This window comes from Cyprinus carpio, chromosome A18 (genome assembly GCF_018340385.1).
Source record: "Cyprinus carpio isolate SPL01 chromosome A18, ASM1834038v1, whole genome shotgun sequence".
Lineage (NCBI taxonomy): Eukaryota > Metazoa > Chordata > Actinopteri > Cypriniformes > Cyprinidae > Cyprinus > Cyprinus carpio.
The window spans coordinates 11,855,660-11,879,329 of record NC_056589.1 but is presented as its reverse complement, the minus strand read 5'-3'; the positions used below and the strand labels follow the sequence as shown (position 1 = coordinate 11,879,329).

Sequence of the window (23,670 nt, the reverse complement as noted above, 5' to 3'; positions counted from 1 at the left end):
GCGCTCTCGCTGCTGCTTCTGTACCGCATACACATACTGTGTACGCACTGCAAACGGAGCACGTGTGAACCTTGTGCAATAAATATATTTCAGCACCTGAGGCACCGCAACAATGAGCTCTATGAACAATGCATGGCAAAAAAAAACAAAAAAAAGCGCTGGACACGGATTTAATTTAGTTTATTTTTTTTGCCATATGTTTACTTAGTGATTATTTTGACTTGTTCTAGAGGCATGTTACAACTTTTTGATAAAGCTCTCATTGGTTTTCTTTTGGAAATATGTTTCAAATTTATACTGAATGCATTTATAACTGTAAAGCATGTGTTCTACTGAAGAAACAAAGTCACCTACATCTCGGATACCCTGGGGGTAAGCAGATAAACGTCAAATTTTCATTTTTGGGTGAACTATCACTTTAAGGGTGGGTTTTATAGTAGCACACAAATTTTTCATCCAACACTATCATATGCTCTCAGAAGACTTGGAAAATACAGCACAAGTATGAAAAAAATAAATAATTAGAACTGGAAGGCAATTTGCAATAAGCATCAAAGCAGCTTCTATTTTTTTGGGTTACTGGTCACAAGGAAAACAGGCTGTTCACAATGAGTGCACTGTACCCAACAAGGAAGTAACTTGTGATTTACTTGAATATAGACAAAAGATTGTTTAAATACGGGCTGTATTTAGTAATCCTAGTGATGAAAGCTATTGTCTTATTTGAGAATAAAATAACATTAAGTATATACATATTTTAAATACACAATGCCCATGCTACTGGAAATGGTGTTTAAATGAATACGTAAATATGTATCTCAATAACAAAATAGACTTGTAACAAAAATGAAAGTAGTGAGAAAACAGCAGTTAAGAAATCATCTCATTGTGTGGATATATTTGCACTTGCTCTGTAGTTGGGCACTCCACTTAGTTTATTTATATAGCATTTCAGACAATAGATTGCAAACAGCTTTACAGAATTACAACTTCAAGTTCTATTATAAAGCAACTTTCCCGTGTATTCATGTTTTACTTGTATCTGACCTTGTTGGGCTAAAGGAAGAAATGTTCTGATGTCATTTTATCTTGGAGTTATTATTATTATTTTTTTTAATTTTTATATATAATATATATATATATATATATATATATATATATATATATATATATATAATATATATATATATATATATATATATATATATATATATATATATATATATATATAATATGTATATGCGTGTATATGTGTATATATGTGTATATATGTATATGTGTATGTATGTATGTATATATATATATATATATATAGATGCAGCTTTAACAAGGTTTGAGTAGATTCTTATGTCAACTGTTATTATTGTTTGTAGGTTTTAGTCTCTGCCCAGTTACTGATGTATCTTCTCAGCATCTTTTCACAATATAACCTTCAATAATACATATTCAACAGATGACCAATAAATATTTAATGTTTTTAGTGGTGGAGATCAGTGGTGTAGTCCTAAAGAAAAGTGTGTTTTACTATTACCCAGTCACCCCCCAACAGCCTGTCCCACCACCACCACAAAAAAACAAAACAAAAAAAACAAACAAAAAAAACTTTTATTGTTGTTGGGTTATTAGTAATTTAAATAGTAATTTAGTAATATCAATACAGTGCACTCTAAAATATGTTAACAGATTATTTTTCAAGTAGTCTACAGCATGACTTCCAGGTAGTTCCAGCCCATCTGTTGACACATTACAGTTCTATATTTACATTTACATTTACATTTAGTCATTTAGCAGACGCTTTTATCCAAAGCGACTTACAAATGAGGACAATGGAAGCAATCAAAAACAACAAAAGAGCAATGATATATAAGTGCTATAACAAGTCTCAGTTAGCCTAAACACAGTATACGTAGCAAGGGTTTTTAAATAATATAATAAATAAAAAGAAAACAGATAGAATAGAAAAAAAATTGAGCAAGCTAGTGTTAGAGGTCTTTTTTATAATTGTATAATAAATGAAAAGAAAATAGATAGAATACAAAAAGATTAGAAAGGTAGTTAGATTTTTTTTTTTTTTAATAGAATTAGAATAGTGAGTGCAAAAGTTAGAGGGTCAAATAAAGATGGAAGAGATGTGTTTTAAGCCGATTCTTGAAGATGGCTAAGGACTCAGCTGCTCGGATTGAGTTGGGCAGGTCATTCCACCAGGAGGGAACATTTAATTTAAAAGTCCGTAAAAGTTACTTTGTGCTTCTTTGGGATGGCACAATCAAGCGACGTTCACTTGCAGAACGCAAGCTTCTAGAGGGCACATAAGTCTGAAGTAATGAATTTAGTAAAGGGGTGCAGAGCCAGTGGTGGTTTTGTATGCAACCATCAATGCCTTGAATTTTATGCGAGCAGCTATTAGTAGCCAGTGCAAATTGATAAATAGAGGTGTGACGTGTATTCTTTTCGGCTCATTAAAAATTAATCTTGCTGCCGCGTTCTGGATTAATTGTAAAGGTTTGATAGAACTGGCTGGAAGACCTGCCAAGAGAGCGTTGCAATAGTCTAGCCTGGACAGAACAAGAGCTTGAACAAGGAGTTGTGCAGCATGTTCTGAAAGAAAGGGCCTGATCTTCTTAATGTTGAATAAAGCAAATCTGCACGACCGGACAGTTTTAGCAATGTGGTCTGAGAAAGTTAGCTGATCATCAATCATAACTCCAAGGTTTCTGGCTGTTTTTGAAGGAGTTATGGTTGATGTGCCTAACTTGATGGTGAAATTGTGATGAAACGATGGGTTTGCTGGAACTGCAAGCAGTTCTGTCTTGGCAAGGTTGAGTTGAAGGTGATGGTCCTTCATCCAGCAAGAAATGTCTGTTAGACAAGCTGAGATGCGAGCAGCTACCGATGGATCATCAGGATGGAATGAGAGTTAGAGTTGAGTGTCATCAGCATAGCAATGGTATGAAAAGCCATGATTCTGAATGATAGAACCTAATGATGCCATGTAGACAGAGAAGAGAAGTGGTCCAAGAACTGAGCCCTGAGGTACCACAGTAGTTAGATGTTGCGACTTGGACACCTCACCTCTCCAAGATACTTTGAAGGACCTATCTGATAGGTAAGACTCAAACCACTGGAGTGCGGTTCCTGAGATGCCCTTTGCAGTAGGGTTGACAGGAGGATCTGGTGGTTAACCGTGTCAAAAGCAGCAGATAGATCAAGCAAGATAAGTATTGAAGATTTGGATTCTGCTCTTGCCAGTCTTAGTTCTTCAACAACTGAGAGCAAGGCAGTCTCAGTTGAATGTCCACTTCTGACTGCCAGATTGGTTGCTGTCAAGGAGGTTGTTCTGTGTGAGAAAGGTAGAGACTTGGTTGAATACAGCTCGTTCAAGTGTTTTTGCAACGAAAGGAAGAAGGGAAACTGGTCTGTAGTTCTCTAAAAGAGATGGGTTGAGGTGTTTCTTTGGAACATGAAACATTTCTTTTTTCAACATGTTTCTTTGGAATTATATTAATTGTGAAAAGTGCTTCAGAAGATGCATTTGAATTTAATGTTTTATTTTTTGTTTAATGTTCATCTGAATTTAATGTTTTATTTTATGCTTTTATACACTGATTGTATTATTTAGGAAGGGAATTATACTTCCTGCAAGTGGATTTTGCAGCATGTAGGCAGGGCTGGACTGGGGTTTAAATTTGGCCCTGGACTTATCCAGCCCACGAGTTCCCCCATGAATGTTCTGCTTAGTTATAGGGCCTTCAATTGGAGTAAATAAATGAATAAATAAAACAGGACAGAAACAAATAATGATAGATATTACTGAATTCAAGGCAAATGCATTTTTTGTCAGATAGAAATGCACTTGACAGTAAAACAATGATTTTGAGCTAGAATGCCAAAAAAATTTGGCTTACTTCTAATGGATTCTGTCATCCTTTCCTCACCCTCATGTGATTGCAAACCTGTATGACTTACTTTCTTCTGTGGATCACAAAAGAAGATATTTTGTAGAATGTTACCAAACCATTTTGCTTATATCCTTGATTTCTACTGTATGGACAAAAATGTCTTGAATTTCTCAAAATATCTTTTCTTTTATGTGCAGCAGTAGAAAGAAATTCGTACAGGTTTGCAGTTACATGATGTTGAGTAAATGGTTATTTTCATTTTTGGGTGAACTATCCCTTTATGAACTTTATTATTTGTAAATAATACACACCTAATTTATATAAGACACTGATATTTATATTTAATCAGGCTCTTACTGAATCAACATTTTACTTCTATTAAAATTAATTAGAACTAAATATCTAAAGAGAGAAGTTCTTGCTTATAATTAGTAGGCCTATTAGTAAGATGGTGGTCACAAGAAGTAAAACCATGGTAAATTACTATGCTGCTGAATTGACAAGCCTATGTAGGCCTATTGGCGTTTTCCAGTTTACATTATCGTGGCTGTTTTCAGCCAGCATCACTATAGAACCTTTAATGTTCTCATATATCACATGACACGACTATAACAATAATTCTGTGTCACATCTGAATGGATGAAGCGACTTGCGCTGTTTATCACTTTACATTTTGGCGCAAGCGCTGTGCTGGAAAGTGATCCGCTCTGCTTTTGCGCACAGCTGCCAGATGCATTGTGTAGTGCCGCTTCACACTTTTTGGAGTATTTGCTTTTTGCAGTTTGGTGTAATTTAAAAACAGTGCCTAATGTGGGGGAGGTCTCCCTCACTTCAGCGATCGGCTCAATACTCAACCAGTCCTCCGGTCTGGGAATGTCCCGGTGCTTCCGATGGCGTTTGAGCGGAGTTCTCTCACTACAGCGGACACGCGCACTCAGTAGATGATGGGCAGGAAAAGGTAGAATGACAGAAGTGATAATGCGGCAATTAAAAACAAAGAATCACGAGTTTCACAGAACTGTATGAGATACCATTAAAGGGGAAGCTACATGATAGTAGATTACAGACTTGTGAAGCAACAAAACAAGTAGGTATACCAAGGGTATACACAAATATTGATCCTTAGAAGTCGTAATACGCAAACAGCCCGGGGAAAAAAGTAAGCATACGGCGCATAATTGCGTATGGCCCCGACTACATCACTGGTGGAGATGCAGCTGTCAAACATTTGGAACAAGCAATAGCTGTGCTTAGCGTCTAAATAATACACACTTCACACTGGTACTTTGCACATTTAACATTATCTGTACTTCTGTTGATTCAGGTCCATCGAAATCTGTCCCAGCTGCCAAACTTTTCCTTTTCTGTGGCTCTTTCCTACTATCATCTGAGCCAACAGGAAGACATTTCACCTGTGGAGAACCAACAGCTGAAGCAGAAATCCAATGTACTATTGCAAAACGCTCTCATCATGTTTCCTGGTGGTGAGTTTCAGATTATTTCAACTTGTTTCCCACTTTTCTTTAACAAACTTGTATATCAACAACTGCTTTACATCACTGCCTGTTTAGCCCCTTGCACCAGAGAGAAGATCAATACAGGATCACTACTGGACTAAAAAAAAAAACATTACCTTTCAAAGGGTCTTAATCCTAGGAAAGTGATAAATTATTTTTTATAATGCCTTAGGCTACGTTCACACTGCAGGCTGAAACGACCCAATTCCGATTTTTTTTGCCCCTATGCGACCTGTATCTGATCTTTTCATGACAGTCTGAATGACACAGATCCGATCTTTTCAAATGTGACCCAGGCCACTTGGGTATGTGGTCCTGAATCCGATACGTATCCGATCTTTTGAAATGCGACATCCGTCTGAACGGCCAGGTCACATGTATCCGACGCGTACGTCATTGATATGCTACAAACGTCATAATTCTGCGTTGAAGTAGGCGGGAACGAGAAGAAAAACAACAACCATGGCGGACGATGCTGCTGAGACCAGTCAATGGAAGGGAAGCGAGGTCACAGATTTACACTCACATCAGTATCCCACCACTCCTGGCTGCGACTCCGCACCCACACGTTTCTCTGTACCGATGTTGCTAACACTGCTCCACAAAACGCCATGGCCAAAAACCTTGCTCTCCTCTTTCTTTTTAATTTTCTTCTTAAAACGAGAAGATTGTAATTGTGCTGGCTCCGTTGGAAAAATAACTTTAATATTGCAAAAAGAGCTCCGCTGTTGACTACACTGTTGTTGACATCCATGTTTTAACGTTAGCTACTTCCGCAAACAACGAGTGACGTCGTTGACCGTTGAGTACTCTTCTGCGCATGCGGGTCACTTCTGGGTCATTTTACGTTCACACAGGAGATCACAAAAGGTTGCATTTAATTGGAAATGTGAACGGCCTTGCAAAAAAATCAAATTTTTTCAAAAAATCGCAATTGAGCATTAAGCCCTGCAGTGTGAACGTAGCCTAAGTAGAGCATTATTTGTTTGTTCAGTACATTTCACTGTGGATTCTTTGGTAAATATGTCGCAGTTTTGGCACAGGCTTTGCAAACAGACTTTTACTGTAAGATATTGATTGACCTGACAGTAATACGACAACATGTAACTAACAGTGTTAATTCTAATGCCTAATCTTAAATAAGCATACAGAAAGCGATCAAAGAATGCTCCCTTTATAATTGCTGGAAGAGCTGTCAATCACACAGCGCAAGTTTATATTCAGTGGCACAGTCTAAACTGCACAATCTCTTATTTACATCGTGTTTGCACTGTTAGTTATGATGGAGGCATTTGTGAAAGGGCAAACTCGAGTTGCAGTGACGAGATCACTGCTTACATTTTCACTGCTTTCAGCACTAAAATCAGGGTATGTCCTTTTATTTCTAAATTGACAATTTTTGATGTAAAAATCATACTTACACTATAAGTACACCTCAGGAAACTTTATCAATTTTTTTTTTTTTTTTAAATGCAGTTCAATAAAAAAAAAAAAAAAGGAAACCTGTCTTTGTGAAAACCTGATTTCCTATATATTAACATCACAATGAAAATGAAAAAGAAATGTAATGCAATATTTTAAATTCTTTATGGCTTTTATGCATTCATGTAATTTAAAATATTACTTGTGTATTTACCTTAGATGCAAATTATGACATCTGTGTTGTGGGTAAAACTGATTAATCTCACATATAGAATGCATTTAAGTGAGTGTATTTTTTTTCTTCTTCTTCAGAAGCATTGCTAGTGCATTGCTAATACCTTGCAAGTGATTTTTTTTTTTCTAATGACAACTATCTTTCCAACCATGAGATATTCACCCATTATTGCCACAGGAACAATGATGTCCATATAGTCAGGGCCGGATTAACATAAGGGCTAGGCAGGGCTGAAGCCCCAGGACCCGCGGATTGAGGGGGCCCGATGTGATTGGCTGTGGAGGAAAGGAAATTTAGACCTAGAATTGATTGGCCATCGGGAGCACCCAAGCTTTTCCCAGCCATTGGCTTCTATAAGAAAAAAAATTAGGCGCCAAATAATTTTTTTTAGGTGCCACAGAATAAACTTGTTTTATTTATTTTATTATTATTATTATTATTATTATTATTATTATTATTTGTATTTTTTATTTTTTTTATTTTTTTTTACATTTTAACATTTCAATCATACTGTGTGTGATGTGTTTATGTCTCATCTTTTCTCGACTTTATCAGCATTTTAATCCATCTTGTAGATGACCTGGGAGCTAAGGTTCACTTAAAGTGGGAACTAAATGTCTTTTCCATCTTGAAATATTCAGTCATAAAAACAATTGTTCATTATCTGTAACAATATCATGGACCATAAGAATCACTTGGCCTGGAATATTTAGTGTGTATACACATTGTATCTCTGGGGATTTGATAAAACAAAACAAAAAAATATTCCTGTTGTAGAAAATGTTGTGGCAGCAAGATAGGCTACTATGAAAGGGTGCCCTTGGGGTTGCTATAGCCCCAGGGCCTTATGTGTTCTTAATCCGGGCCTGCATATAGTAGTGACAATATAAGATATTTGTTTTTGGTAAATCTAACGAGCAATCCTTGGTCTCATTAAAGAGCAGACCTTATGGTATTTTAAAGTGTCTTAATCTTGTAGTCCCCTACAACAGGTTTAAATGCATCAGAGGTCAGAAAACATTTTCTCAGAATATACAATTAATATTAGAATAATTTTTAAATGATTTCGAAACAATTAGTTCAAAGCTGTTCTGAGCTTAAAGGGGTCCTATTATGCTCTTTTACAAAGTCTTGATTTTGTTTTGGGGATGTACTAGAACAGGCTCTCATACTAGGTTGTTCGAAAAGCACATTATTTTTCACATATTTTACATTATTACAACACGCCAGTCTGGCATGAATGGCTCAAATAGTTCATGTATCAAATGAAAGCCCGCCTTCTGAAATACGAAATGTGTTGTGATTGGCACCACTCGGCGCCTGGTTAGGAAATGTCATGCCCCTTACCATAGCTTGGAGCTTCAGTGTAAATATTGTGTCAATATCAAATCAATTTAAGCGCAATTTAAACCCGGATGATTGTAAAACCACTCTAAGTTCGTCTGCCTTGGGAAAGCTAGCGTGTTTCTGACATAGTGATAACGCCCGTTGTCTTCTCTAGTGCAGCTCAACTAGGTCTTATCCCATTTGTCGGTATTTGTGATATCACAAATCCCGGAAAATATGCATTGTAGTCCAAACGAGTTTCTTTAAAGTGATTTCTGTTAAATAAAATATGTCCTTTTGAAGTGGACTTTGAGCTTTGTAACTTTGCAAATCTTTTTTATGCTCAAACAGCAACATTACAGACTAACTAAAGTTGAAAAAGTGAAAAAGCATAATAGGACCCCTTTAAGGTCTGTAAACTTCTCCCTTCCATATGCCTGCTCTTGTCTGATTGATCAACTGGCCAAGTCTGTTGTGATTGATCTTTTTGTATACAATGTGGCCTGTTTTAATTTTAGTTTTAGTCTAATCTTTGTGTGAAGCTGTCATTTTAGTTTTTATTAGGTTTAGTCACGTTCATACTCTTTTTTTTTTTTTTTAGTCTAGTCTAGTTTTAGTCGACGAAAACTAATGACATTTTATTCTAGTTTTAGTCAATTAAAATGGTGTTTTAGTCTCTTTTTAGTAATGCAATTCTATTTAACCCAGTCAATATAGTACAAGTACCTAGAAGTATAGATGAAACCAAAATTTTATTTTAGCCAAACCCATTTCAAACAAGGTTATCTTATTATATTATTGTTACCTTATAGACTCAAGAATACATCCATTCCAGACACGGAAGATGCTCTGATTTGAATTTACAACATTTATTTTAACAACCAAACATGTAAGAAGTACACACATAAATTTAAATAAAATAAATTAAAACAATAAATAAATAAAAAAAATTAAAAAATCAGCTCATTTTTCTCCCAAAGATGAACCCCGACTGGCCATCGGTCCCTTTCTCTGTGTCAAGGCTGATTTATACTCGACGCGTCCGCAATTTCACTTGGGCAAGCTTGGAAAATATGACGTCATATGACGTTGCTGGAAGTTCACTTTGAGTACGCGCAAACTAATTTCACATGGCGGAGTGCACACCATTTTTTGTAACTTTACGCATAGCTCCGCATCCAAGTTGAGGGTGATTCTAGCTGAACATGCACGTCTGTGCGAAACAGAAGCAGTTTAATGTGAAGTTCAAACTTCATCAGGTGCTTTTTGATGGAAAAGGTTTTTTTTTTTTTTTTTTGGAAAAAAATGGTTGCATAGTTTGTCCAAGGCTTCTTATTTTAAGTATGTTTTATTTTTATTGTATAAAATAGAATTAGAATTCATTTAGATATTAATTATACACTATGTGCTTAAAGTTGTGTTTGATGTGAAATACAGCCAATAGTTTAAGATTGTTTAAGTTTGTACATAAAGAAATTATTAATTCATCAACTCATTCATCACAAGACTTGTACTGGCAAATGACTTAACTTTGTCGTTTCAATAAATCCCGCTTAACTTTGTTCGTTGTTGTTGTCTTCTAAATAATGCCGCAAGTGGGGCTTGAGGAAGTGACATCGGTTGCGTCTGCGCAGTGAGACATATAATAACGCGACAAAACGAGACGAAAAAACGTTATAACGTTTCATTTCATCTCGTTTTGGTCAACGAAAATGCGAGACATTTTAGCATAGTTTTTATTTTGTAAACCACATTTAGTCTTGTTTTTATTCGTCAACAGTATTGCATTATACATTTAATTATAGTCATCGTCACATGACCAGCATTTACGTTGCTGCTCGTTTTTGTCACATGATAAAGGTTTGTTGACGATGATATTAAGTCATAATTTTCATTGACGAAATCAACACTACTTAGAATAACCATTCGGCGTCCATAAGCTCATCAGTCAGCTAGAAAAAATAACTATAAATAGGAGGATTTTGCTAAATGTATGCGCTATTTTGCATATACATAGTTTTACTTAACCTGCTGACATAAGAAAGAATGCAATGAGCCAAAGGTAAAATTCAACTCCTACTATAAAATTGCATGTTACTGATGAAGAAAAACAGACTGGATGTGTGCAAGACATATGATGGCATTTATAGGATGCATTGAGGAGGAGCCCAAACTACAATGACCAAGTGATGCCGAAATAGTTATGATCTGTGATATTGCCAGGTTGTATTAATTTGTTCCTTAATTTTAATTTAATGTGTGAATGAATTATAGAAACATGGCCACCAATTATGTCGTCATATGAACAAAGAACAAGTTGTAGGTACAAATTATTAATGACATGCAGGGCTCCATAGTAGCATGTTACATGTGCCAGTAATTGAGTGTCATTTTTCCTAGCAGCACAACATCCAAAATCAATGTCTTGCTAATGCGGAAGCTATGATTAGCTTCTGACCATTTACAAACAGTGTCACAGCCCTTTCAGCCCTTATCTTTAATGGGGAGACAACTTCATAATTTTTTGTTGCTTTTCTTGTTCTGTTCATTGGTCTCAGGTGTCCCCAGAATGTGTTTGTGAAGTTTTAGCTGAAAATACTCCACAGATTACTTGCTATACCATGCTGTAAATGCCATTTTTGGTCGAAGCAAAAACTTCTTTTCTTTTCTTTTTTTTTTGTGTACCTTTAATTGCAAATGAGGAAATAGACATGACAAGGATCACTCAAGACAAGGATTAGGGCTGGGCGATATGGCAAAAAATAGGTAATGGCAAATAGACGTCAGCTTTGCCTCACCGAAGTGTTATATTTGACTGCAGTCGGGGAAAATGAAAGAAAAAATATTCAGTATTCACAGATGAAAGTTTAGTCCTTATGAAGATATGTGCGTTTCTCAGAACGAATTCAAGCAGGATAAATGTCAAGCCTATGAGCCTGTGCTTATATTTTCTCTACACCATATTTTAGATTAGACACATTTAAATAGTGTGCAGTATTTATATAATATGAATTATGTGTTATATTATTAAAAAGAAAATGTGGTTTACTTTGCATCGGAGCATTAAAAGTGGTAGCCTATTGTGAGCTAGCCTTGCGTGTTTTATAAATTATTTTCTTTATTTTAGTAAAACGTGAGGCACTGTATAATTTCGCTCCCATTATTTAGGCCTAATTAAAACAAGAAATGAATAAATTAAACCTGCACGATTTAACTAAATCATTGAAACTCTAAAGAATGGATGGATTAATAAAACGTCCTCACTTATCAACAAAGTGCACAAGATGTAAAAAAAAAAAAAAGAGCTTCATTAATTGACAACTTCAGTGATTTTTAAATGGAGTCTTTTTTACTTGCTTTCATATAATTTAAGTAAAAATAAATAAATAAAATAAATAAATAAATTGCAGCCTCATTTAAATGCGGTTTGTATAATATTCCGTAAAATATCAGTGCAAGATTTGCTCTGCGCATGATGCTGAGTGCACGTGCAGCATTTATTCTTATTTGTCTACATATTTTATCTTCATTACAAATCTCGTTTGGTTTTATTTTGGATAATTGCATGTAAAAAAATATTTACTTTGTAATGCATATGCAAAATGTAAATTATTATTCATATTCAAGTGTTTGTGGAAAAATTATTAATGCGCATGCATGACAGGGAGGCGCCCTCTCGATCACGTGATTTTTTTCCTAATAATTGAATAACTGAAAATTGTGGCGTCTCACATACATGAGAAATATATCTACAGAAAGCTTGAAATGTCTTTTAAACGAATCAATTCAAAACGAAAGCATTATGTAATCTGTGAGGCTTGCATTTCTCTCTAAAGGCGCGTGCATGTGGAGAGAGCCAGCACTGTGAATTTCATCTTGCAGCCGACAAGAAAACATTTGTTTATTAATAAATAATTAAAATGTCTCCTTTTTCATAATTATTAGGCTACTTCTGCCTGTGCTTTGTGACGAACTTAATGCATGTTCTTGAGCGCGGAATATATTAAGGCTCATTATGGATTATAGATGTTAATTTAATATAAACCTGTGATTAGTTGAATAATGACAAATGAACGACTAGTAACTAGAAAATTCTTACGTGGGAGGCAGACCTATTAAGTACCCTCTAGACATCTCTGTTAAAGTTTTTAAAGCATTTTATACGTGTTTGCATAAATTCTTCTTTCAGAACGGTCTGTAATGGAGAGATGCCTTAACACTGATTTTTCCTCTGAAACACAAAAACGAAAATTTAAATAAAATATTTTATGTTTTGAGAATGATTGGGCTCAGCCCTCCCCGCGCGTTTGAGACACGCTGCAGAGCAGAGTATGAGCGGAGCGGAGTGATTCTGACTGGGGCGAGGAGCGGATTTTTTTAAAAGTCGGAGCGTCGTGGTTTTCACTCGCTCCAGTACCGCTCCATCACGAATACAATTCATGCCAACAGCCCGTAATATAACTGCATATTTAGCAATAATTCACATGATTAACATATTTAGCTATAGCTTGATACACATAATCCCTCCGATCAGAAGATTATAATGACGGCAATAGTCGAGCGGGATGTTACAGGCTAGTTCTCAAGGAGTTTGTCTTCCTTTTACTGATTATTTTCGCGTTAAAGCATGATTTAAACAGATACAGCACATTCACACGTAATCGCTGTCGCAATAATGCATTTAAACAAATGTAATCTTACAGTAGGCTACTTCATCTGTATCTGATTTTGAATGAGCAGAAATCTGTAACAAATGCATCGATCTGTAGATAAAATAACTGATGAAAATGTAAACGGTTATTTTCATCACAAACAAAATTTGTACAGCAGAAAGCAGCAATTATACCTTTTAATGCTGACAATTTTATTAGTTTGGCGTTTGGTAGGACAAAAAGTTTGCACACAATAGCCTAATCCCCTTTGAAACTCTCCTGTAATTTAATTTTATTTATTTATTTTTATTTTATTTTTATAAGCTATTATGAACATAACACTTCAACTTTAGCCACGGAGTGAAAGCGGAGCAGTGTTTCTGGTATCAATGAACGCAGAGCGGAGTGATTATTAAATGCTAGGAGTGCGGAGGGAAATTGTTGCTGCTCCACTCCGCTCACATAGGACTACTGTACTGCCGAGTGAGAGAGATGTTTCGCCCTATATGAACAAGGCCGTCCGGTGTAGACACGGTTAGACAGTGTCTGCTTTATTTACAAATAATTGATATAAGAAATAAAAATAAATACATAACCTAAACCAGCGGCATAACGAGATGAAAATATAGACTAGAAAATTGATTTAGGCCTACACTTGGTCCGTCCTCCGTCCATGACACTGACTCACTGCGGAGCTGCCAGTTTTAATCTGAATAGCTCTTAACGCCGAGTGGATGGTTAGATGCATGATGGGCTAGTATTAAAAAAAATAATATATTGTTATATTAAAACTTGTTTTGAACAATTTCTTTGTCATTTGAATATTGATTTTAAGTAGGGAGGCAAAAAAAATCGATTTAAATTGTAAATCGGATTTTTTCTTGTGAAAAAAATCGGGGATTTTTTTAGGCCATAGGCCTGTTGCCCAGCCCTAATGCAACAGTTGTTAAGTTAAGGCAACTTCCTCTGAAATTAAGTTATAATAACTAATAAACTTCATTGCGCTATACAGTAGTCAACATTTGAAGTGGATCAATCCTTTCTTTAAAGTTGTCCTAAAACCTGTTCTGCAAGTTTGAAACCCTCATAAGACTGTCCATATGAAATAGCAAGAAATTCACACCTTTATCTCGACCCGCACAAGCTATACAGAACTACTGCCCAACCCCTTCCAGCTAAACTGAATTCGGTCTGTTTTTTGGCTGTGAGGAACGGTGTGTTGTCATGTTACTGTGTTGAAACATGCCTGCACTCACAGCAGCATTACTCTTTTTATTCATTATTTTCCCACAGCCCATATTATTATTTTCACTAGACCAAAATAATAACAAATTATCAATTGATAATTAATCATTATTTTTGCCAAAATCATTGTTATTTGTGAACGTAGGCGTTTGCGGAAGGCTTCACAGCGCGCGGGACTCGCGCTAACTGACCCAACATTTGGCAAGGCAGGAAAACATTCAGTCTGCCTGAAGGAAGACGTATTTCATTGTAAGTTAATGCTGTTAAATAGAGAGTAAAAAAAAAAAAAAGAAACTAGTGTAGGCAATTCTTAAACTTGGAGCTCATTATATTGAGGTACAAATCCAAACACCAGAAGCAACCTACACTCTCAGTGTTCTTTCACTGAAAAGTGTGCATTTTATTTATTTATTCACAGGCTATATGGTTGAAATAGTAATATTTTAGTTGAAAACTTTAAGTGCCATTGTTTAAAAAAATGCATCAAATGTTTTATAGACCTTCAGTTGTCATGCTTTAAAATCCCATGCCATTTGTAATTTCACTGTATTTTCACCTCCTAAATTACTACCCCAATTCTATAATGGTAAAATTTATTCAGGCCGATGGCGTTTTTTATGACATTATTTTATTATTATTTTTTTTTTTAGAATAATTGTAGCCTACATAAATGGGTGAATCAAAACAAATATAACTTTTTAACTGCAGGCAGATATAGGCCTATATTATTGTACATTACAAATATTTGTATCGTCCCTTATTTTATTAAAGATTAAATACTTATTTTCTTCAAGAATAAACATTATAAATAAATAAAGAACCTCTATTAGCCCTTATTTGTAGGTTGTAGGAGATATGCGAGCGATTCATAGCAATTAAAACCTTTTTTTATACTAGATTCAACTTGAATTTCAATACTATTAAACTGACTTTAAAATCTCAAGGAGTTTATAAGTTGAAACAGTAAAATGTTACTAACAGAACAGTAAAAAGATACAAACTTGTATCTTGTATAGTGTACGAAGACATGATTGCATGTTAGCATAAAACTAACAATATAATTAGATTATTTTTTTTTTTTTAAATGAACAATTCCTGTATAAAATGTGACAGCAACCTTTATATCAAACATTTTGAAATCGTCCACAGCTGAGCATCGCAGGAGGCAGATCTGAAGTTATATTTGTTTGTTCACGAAGTGAATGTGATGCACAAAGTCATTTTAGATGCAATGGAAAAATAAAGCTGGATAAAAACATACACGAAAACACGCTAAAAAATAAATTACATTTGTGAGAGTTGCATTTTATTACATTCAGAAATAATAACGGCAGGCCTAACAATGCAATAGGTTAATGTACCAACAGGACATTTTTAGTTCCCTTCACTTTACAAATCCTTTAAATTTAAATAAAAAAAAATTAAACGAACAAGAATTACAAATATATAATTCTAATGGATAAATATAATTGCAGCAGGCTATATAATAATATAGGCTTATAAACAACAATAATAATAATAATAATTAAAAATAATTTAAAGCGATACATAAGGTTGGGCTTATCTCTCTCATTCGGGACAAATCCAAACATGTTGCCCATTTGAAGCTAAACTCATTTAATTTATTCATTAGGTAAAATAGGCTTTGGATTTCACACGTGTTTCAGTATCGGCGAAAAAAAAATCATGATTAGCAAAATTATGCCAAAGTGGCCCACTGCTCGCGCCGCATGGCTCGGTGAACGACTGCAGTTTCCAATGAATATGTGCGTGTGAGGCACCAGCGCGATTAAAGTCACAATTCACAATTATTGGTAACAGTAAAGGCATAATTCAAAAATGCAAAGTGTTAGCAGTTTGAAAAAGCAAGAATAATAACAGAGTTAATAAGAATTATTTGTAAATGCTGGACCGTTCTCATTTCGCTTTGCGAATGGAACCTGAAGATTATTATTATTTTTAACCAAGAATTAACCGAAATGAAAACATTTTAATCCGTATATATATATATATATATATATATATATATATATATATATATATATATATATATATATATATATATATATATATATATATATATATATATATATACACAATGACTGTTTTAAAACAATAGCATGCATAAGAGCCTGTGTAAAGGTCTTTCTATAATTTTTTGATGAATAGACTGTAGCCTAAGACTATCCTATTTTTTAATGGCTTTTAAGGATGTTATAATATATATTATAATGTTATTGTTGTTTTACCTCTTCCTTTCATTTTACAATTACATTCAGTTCGCAATCCGTCCCTTTGTGCCACCTGGCGGTAGTTTCGCGAATGATTTTAACACGCGACTGATTTGCAGTTAACGCCAGTACGCGCAGCGGTATTACCCATTTTGGTTGTCTACCTACTGTACTTGTTTTTTTTGTTTTTTTTTTCATTTAATTAGTCAGCTTAAAAATAATTCAAATAACAATTCAAATTCAAAAAGAAGTATAAAACCAGTATACTGTTATTATTAGGGGTGGCAGGGTTCAACTTTTTCATGGTTCGGTTTGTTTCACGGTTTTAGAGCCACGGTTTCGGTACAGTTCAGTATGTGCTGTGTTTATGGAAAAACTATACTTTCAAATACAAAAAGAATATTATATCTAACTATAAGCAACAGCACAAATAAATACAATAGAATAAGATACAAAAAATAAACAGTGATTTTCAGTAGTTTTTTTTTTCAGGTACGTCTAACATTAGTTTCTAGGTACAGAAATTGAATAAAGTAATGAAATGTAAAACCACATTGCATATTGGACTGTATAAATTAAAAATTATTCTTTATTAAAGTTACAAAAGCTTTTCAATCAATAGCAGTGGGTGTTTTCTTTGTTGTTCCTGTTCGATTAATATAATGACTGTCACTTTAAGAGAATGCACTGATCCAGTGCACTAATACAGTAGGCCTACATTCAGCTGGCTTTGTCTGCTATAGTATATTTACCAAGATGGGCATTTTGACATAATTTTTGTGTGAATTTGTCCATTTAAACACAATATTTCAGAGAAAGCTTAATATTTGCATGCTTTGGATGAGTGCACGCACAAATCTTCTCACTGCTCGCGCAAGCTCGTGTCCTCTGGTTCTTAAATGTTTAAACTGGCAAAGCTTAATTGACGTGTGCTGTTCAGGTCTCAACTGTGCACGAGCGCTATCACCACCCGGCTGATGACGGAATAAGGCTGCATTTACACTGCAGGCCTTGATGCCCAAATTTTCTGTCTATATCCGATTATTCTGACGACCCGCTTAAATCATCTTTTAAAAGTGACCCATATCCGATTTTTGCATTTACACTATACACTGCTGAAACTACCAAACGTAGACGTTCTGACCCGGAAAAGGAAGTAAAACTGCACGAAATACAATGGATGAAAATGCAAATAAAATTAGACAGTGTTTTGCTTTCCACAATATTTTGAAAAGTCAACAAAAAAATCAGCAAAACATTGGTCTCGTACGGCGGAGAAAAAAAAGGACTTAAAAGACATGAAACCTCCGCATTGCTCCAATGTGTGTATCCTTTGTTCTCCATCGCGCCTATAATAAGTCATGTGATCTCAGTTGGTGGTGTCCACCTGAGTTGACGTCACTTTTTTAATGACGCACGACTCGCAATCCATGCATTTTTTTTTCCTGCTTACACGCTCACCGGTCATATCCGATCTGTGCCACATCACAGGAAAAAATCGGAATTGGGTCACTTGAACCATGCAGTGTAAATGGGGCCTAACTGACTGCTCATATTCCAGCATACGGCATTCGCATTGAACAAGAGTAAATAGTTTGTCCACATTTTTTTATTTCTTTTTTTTCTCATCGCTGTTGTTGTAATGTCTGGGAAGTCAGAATTCGCATCCATCAACAGAAACATATATTAGCTGAACCCTGTTTGTTTTACGTGTTATTTATAGCAAACCATATTACAGATGCTTTGTCAGATTTAAGTTGAAGTTGGTCCCAGCGTGTGTTGAACTGTGTGTGGAGAACTAAAAGTGCTTGTAAGTAGTGTTGTTTTTGGCGGCATGTTTTAATTTTAGTCTAGTCTTTGTGTGAAGCTGTCATTTTAGTTTTTATTAGTTTTAGTCAAGTTCATACTCTTTTTAGTCTAGTCTAGTTTTAGTCGACGAAAACTGATGACATTTTAGTCTAGTTTTAGTCGACGAAAACTAATGACATTTTAGTCTAGTTTTAGTCAATGAAAATGGTATTTTAGTCTCTTTTTAGTAACACAATTCTATTTAACCCAGTCAATATAGTACAAGTACCTAGAAGTATAGACGAAACCAAAATTTTCTTTTAGCCAAACCCATTTCAAACAAGGCTATCTTATATTATTGTTACCTTATAGACTCAAGAATACATCCATTCCATACATGTAAGACTCTCTGATTTGAATTTACATTTATTTTACCAACCAAACATGTTAGAAGTACACACACACAAATTTAAATAAAAAAAATAAATAATAATAATAATCTGCAAATTTTTCTCCAAAAGACTAACCTCGGCTGGCCGACCATTGGTCCCTTTCTCTGTGTCAAGGCTGATTTATACTCTGCGCATCTGCAATTTCGCTTGGGTCATCGCGGTGTTGCTGGAAGTTCACTTTGAGTGCACGTGAACTATTCGCGTGGCGGAGTGCACGTCATTTTTTGTAACTTTCTGGATAGCTCCGCGTCCTAACATGCACGAGTTCAGGGCAATTCTAGCCATTTTTTTGGAAAAAAATAAAATGTTTGCATAGTTTGTCCAAGGCTTCTTATTTGAAGTATGTTTTATTTTTATTGTATAAAATAGAATTAGAATTCACTTAGATATTAATTATACACTATTTGCTTATAGTTGTCTTGTGTTTGATGCATAATACAGCCAATAGTTTTAAGATTGTTTTAAGTTTGTACATAAAGAAATGATTAATTCATCAACTCATTCACCACAAGACTTGTATTGGCAAATGACTTCTCACCTGTGATTCCAGACGTTTTTAGAGGACAATTACTCCTCGTCGCTCCCCTGTCAAAGAATAGTACAACGGCGAGCGTGACCAGTATAAAATCCTCGTCCATTTGGGAAGGAGCGCTCGCAGTCAGCGGAGCCAGGCAAAAGTATAAATCCCGATTAACTTTGTTTGTTGTCATCTTCTAAATAAATAATGCCGCGAGTGGGACTTGAGGAAATGACGTAGGTCACGTCTGCGCAGTGAGACACAGGAAACAGAAATACTGCAAAATAATAACGACTAAACGAGACGAAGTAAGGTTAAAACATTTCATTTCGTCTCTTTTTGGTCAACGTAAATAAAGAGACATTTTAGCATAGTTTTTATTTTGTAAACCTTTTATTTTGTTAGTCTTGTTTTTATTCGTCAACGATATTGCATTATACATTTAATAATAGTCATTGTCACATGACCAGCATTTACGTTGCGTCTCGTCTCGTTTTCATCACATGATAAAGGTTCGTTGACGACGATATTTAGTCATAATTTTCGTTGACGAAAGCAACACTACTTGTAAGTCACCCACTCGCTTGACCAACGTTAAGCCAAGAAGTGGGCTGTCTTAAGCAATATAGGCCGCAGTTCAGCCGAATGGAGGCTCAAAAGGCAGGCCCCATAGGGTTCTCAAGACAGGATGGATATGGATATTGGCACTGTATGAGGATGAGGCGGGTTTAATCTCCGAGCTCCCCTCAGGAAACAACGACCACGGCGTTCCTGCCAATTGACTGGCAAGCTTTGAGGGAATGATTCGCTGTGATAGCTGCCACACAAACTTTGAGCGTGTAAGGGGATTGTCGGATGTCCAGCAGCTCTTGTAGAAAAGTTAGCACATGGAACATGTTACAAAAACCCAGGTCCAGACTTTGTGCTGAATACCGAACACAGAAAATTGACCATTTAAGGGTGTAAAGGCATCTCGTAGATGGGGCACTAACCTCTAAAATGGTGTTCTAGAATTCACGGGGCCACCGTCGAGGAGCCAAACATGAAGGCTCCACAGTTCTGGCCGGGGGTGCCAAATCATGGCTCTTCGCTTGCGAGAGAAGGTCCCTCTTCAACGGTATTGGCCAAGGGTCTGCCAGTAGCAGTTAAATCAACTTGGGGAACCATGTCTGGTTCCTCCAGAGTGGGGCAACCAGGAGGACTGAGAATTTGGCTTCTCTGACCCGCCTGATTACCTGAGGACAGGGCATTATCATGGGGCAGGGCATCTCGCTGTTTCGAGAAATAAATTGGGCAGTGAGAGTTGTCTTCTGAGGCAAAGAGGTCCACCTCTGCTCTCCCGAAGACAGACCAGATCATTAGAACTGTGTGAGGATGTAGTCGCCATTCTCCCGGGGCCCGTTCTTCATACATTGTTAACTCCGTTAGCTGGATTTGATTGTTGATGATTTGGCATGATCTTGGATTATTTGGTTCTCCGAAGCTCATCCAGGACTTGCTGTCATATCAATGGGTCTGTAAGGTTAAACCTGTTTGGGAGCAGGCTTATTTCATGTAAACAAGATTAGATTGCATCTTTTTAAGTAAAATTGATATTTAAAATCTAACCCAGCCACTGCTACTTTATTTCAATTGTGCCCTACTAATCCTGGGACAATCATTTAAAATTATAATAATTTAAACATTTATTTGAAAATAATATAATGTGTAATCTATAATACCATAGACAGCCAATTTTACTCATTAAAAGATTTATTTGTGACAAAATAGTTACTTTGTTAAAGAGCAGGTCAGATGGTATTTTAAAGTGTCCCAATATTGTATTGTAGTCCCCTACATCAGGTTTAAATGCATCTAAGGTCAGAAAACATTCTAATTTTCTCAGAATATACATTTAATATTAGAGTCATTTGCCAATGATTAGGAAATGATTCGTTTCAAGCAAGTTCAGAGCAAGCCCCTCCCTTCCTCAAGCCTACTCTGCTCTGATTGGTCAGCTGGTCAAGCCTGTTGTGATTGGCTCAGAGATGAGTCCTTGAGCCAGTTAGCCAGCGCTACCATTGACAAAGCACCTTTACATAAAACAATAATATAGTCAATCCGTTCTTATAATGACATAAAATACAAAAACACTTATGCAAGCGAATCGTGTCCACAGCTAAAGTTTAGCTGCTAAACTGTGAACACTAGGTGGATACGTTAGCCGAGTGCTAACGTGACTAACTGATTAAACAATACAGTTTTTAAACCAAAATATGTCTACTGTAATGTTTGAAGAACGACAGACAAAAGACGCTTGGTCTTAACTTTTAATCAGAACGCAGAACAGTTGTATCACAGGAGCACCAGCCGAAATCACTCATCTCTCCCGCATTAACCCTGTAACTGCCAGTGCAGCACAATAAACAGCAATTTCACAATTATTATAAAGTCTGTGTGCTACACTACATTCTTTATTATTAAACAAAGTAATTACAACAACGTCAGTCTACAATAATCGACATATTCATAGGTTCACTGCGAATTTTTAGAACTGCTTCAGCAAGACAGTAATATCGTGCTTTACCTGGAAACCTAAAGCTGCACTAGGTATACATCACATATTGGCACAAAAAAATTATATTTTGAGCACGCAATTGAAAATGTACACCTAACGTATCAATCGTACTACTTACAGGTCGTGGTTCAGAGAGCTTGTTAGTCCAAATTAAGAAGATTTAGAAGCCAACGAAGATAAAAGCCCAGATTAGAGAAGCAGTTCTTGATAAAATGACAAGCACACAACAAAAGGCTCGAATTGTATTTCTGTGGTATCATTGAACACCTCGTCTTCTCAACATGATGTAAACGCACTAATAGCAAAAGTGTTTGTGGGCAGATCAGACTCTGTTCGTATTTCGCGGGCAGGCGGGGATTATGCAAATGTGTACCCAGTGATGTACAGGCAAACAGGCAAAAGAGTCGAACATATAACGACTCGTTACGGCGATTCAGAACCGACTCTCTCTTTTGAGAGACAATATCTTTATTTATCATGCACTTTTTTGATTAACAACTTTGCAGATTGTTTTCATTTAAGGATAGCTACGTTATAAACTGCCAAAGAGAGATTTTTTAAAAACCCATCTGACCTGCTCTTAAATGTATTAGTCTTACACACATGCTATACAGTTAATCTGAGTCATGTATTAATTTGAGTGCTGACAGCTATTAAGGGAGTGGCTTGATGGAGTGCAGAAGATGCAGATAACTTGATCTTGAAAATTAAAGTAACTTTAAATGCTGTCACATAACAAATCTGCTTCGAGGGATAAGATTACATAATTTGCTAATTACAACATTGAAATAAAAATGTAAAGCCTGTACAAATACTACAAATCATGAATATAAATAATTTGGAATCATGTAAAAAAATAAAATAAAATTAAAAGTGCATATTTCATTTATCTGTTATAACTAGGGCTACCCCCTAATTGTTGACTAATCATTAATCGACCAGAAGAGGCTTGGGCAACCAAAATTGTATTAGTCATAAAAAACAAACAAAAAAAACAAATCCACATTGGTGAAGTCACGCAGATCGTTAATGGCTGGTCTATGGTTATACAGTACATCCAGCAGGACATCCAAACATTCGCCATTAATTCATCCACCACAAATATGGCTTATCATCGGAAATATGTAAGTTTTAGCAACTTTACATGGCCGCTCAACCTAATGTTAACCTAGAGAAATGTCTGCTATTCAGGTGTCTGTGCGGAAGCTGAACAGCAGCATGCTCACTGCAGGACAGGTGGAGGTGCTCACTTGCTCTTAAAATACTCTGTAATTTTTGGTCATACAGAAGAGTACTATATCTTTCCAATCTGTAAAGACTTTACGTTTATTTGTGTGCACTCACAATAACAAAAAACCTGCTTTTGTAAAATAATGAAAGCAAACAGAATACACTTTCTGCCGTCTCGGTCTGTGAACTTGAGTGTGAAACTCTGTGTATATCTTTGCCTTATAGACATTAAAAATATATCTATAGAGAGTGAAATGTCTACTTTCAAAAGAACCAATTCAAATGGAAAACAAATATTCTCAGATTATGTCATCTGTGTGAAACATGCATACAGATGCATCCACTACTGTGGAGATGACAAGTAAGTGTCAGTGTCTCCGACTTCATCTCTTAAACCGAGAACAAAGAAAGCACTAGTTTATCAGTGAATTATTAAAATGTTAATGCAGCCTCCTGACTATTTTTCCCTGACACATTCATAATCATAGCTTCTGCAGTGCACTGTGGCAAGCTTCATGAGTGCACTTGAGTGCTTATTAGATTTTGTAGGCAATTAAAAGCTCATTATAATTTTTTTAACGGTTTATTAATAAATGTGC

At 35.7% G+C, this 23,670-nt stretch overlaps 1 protein-coding gene across 3 annotated transcripts in view; it reads left to right on the top strand.

The window, feature by feature from the left end:
* The window catches only part of tcf25 (transcription factor 25 (basic helix-loop-helix)), a 119,286-nt gene that overhangs the window by 39,549 nt on the left and 56,067 nt on the right, over positions 1-23,670 (top strand). For all 3 annotated transcript variants that reach the window (XM_042775019.1, XM_042775018.1, XM_042775020.1), the window contains exon 12: positions 5,224-5,383. In XM_042775019.1, coding sequence (XP_042630953.1) covers positions 5,224-5,383 — 160 coding nt within the window. The remainder of the gene's footprint in view (positions 1-5,223; positions 5,384-23,670) is intronic.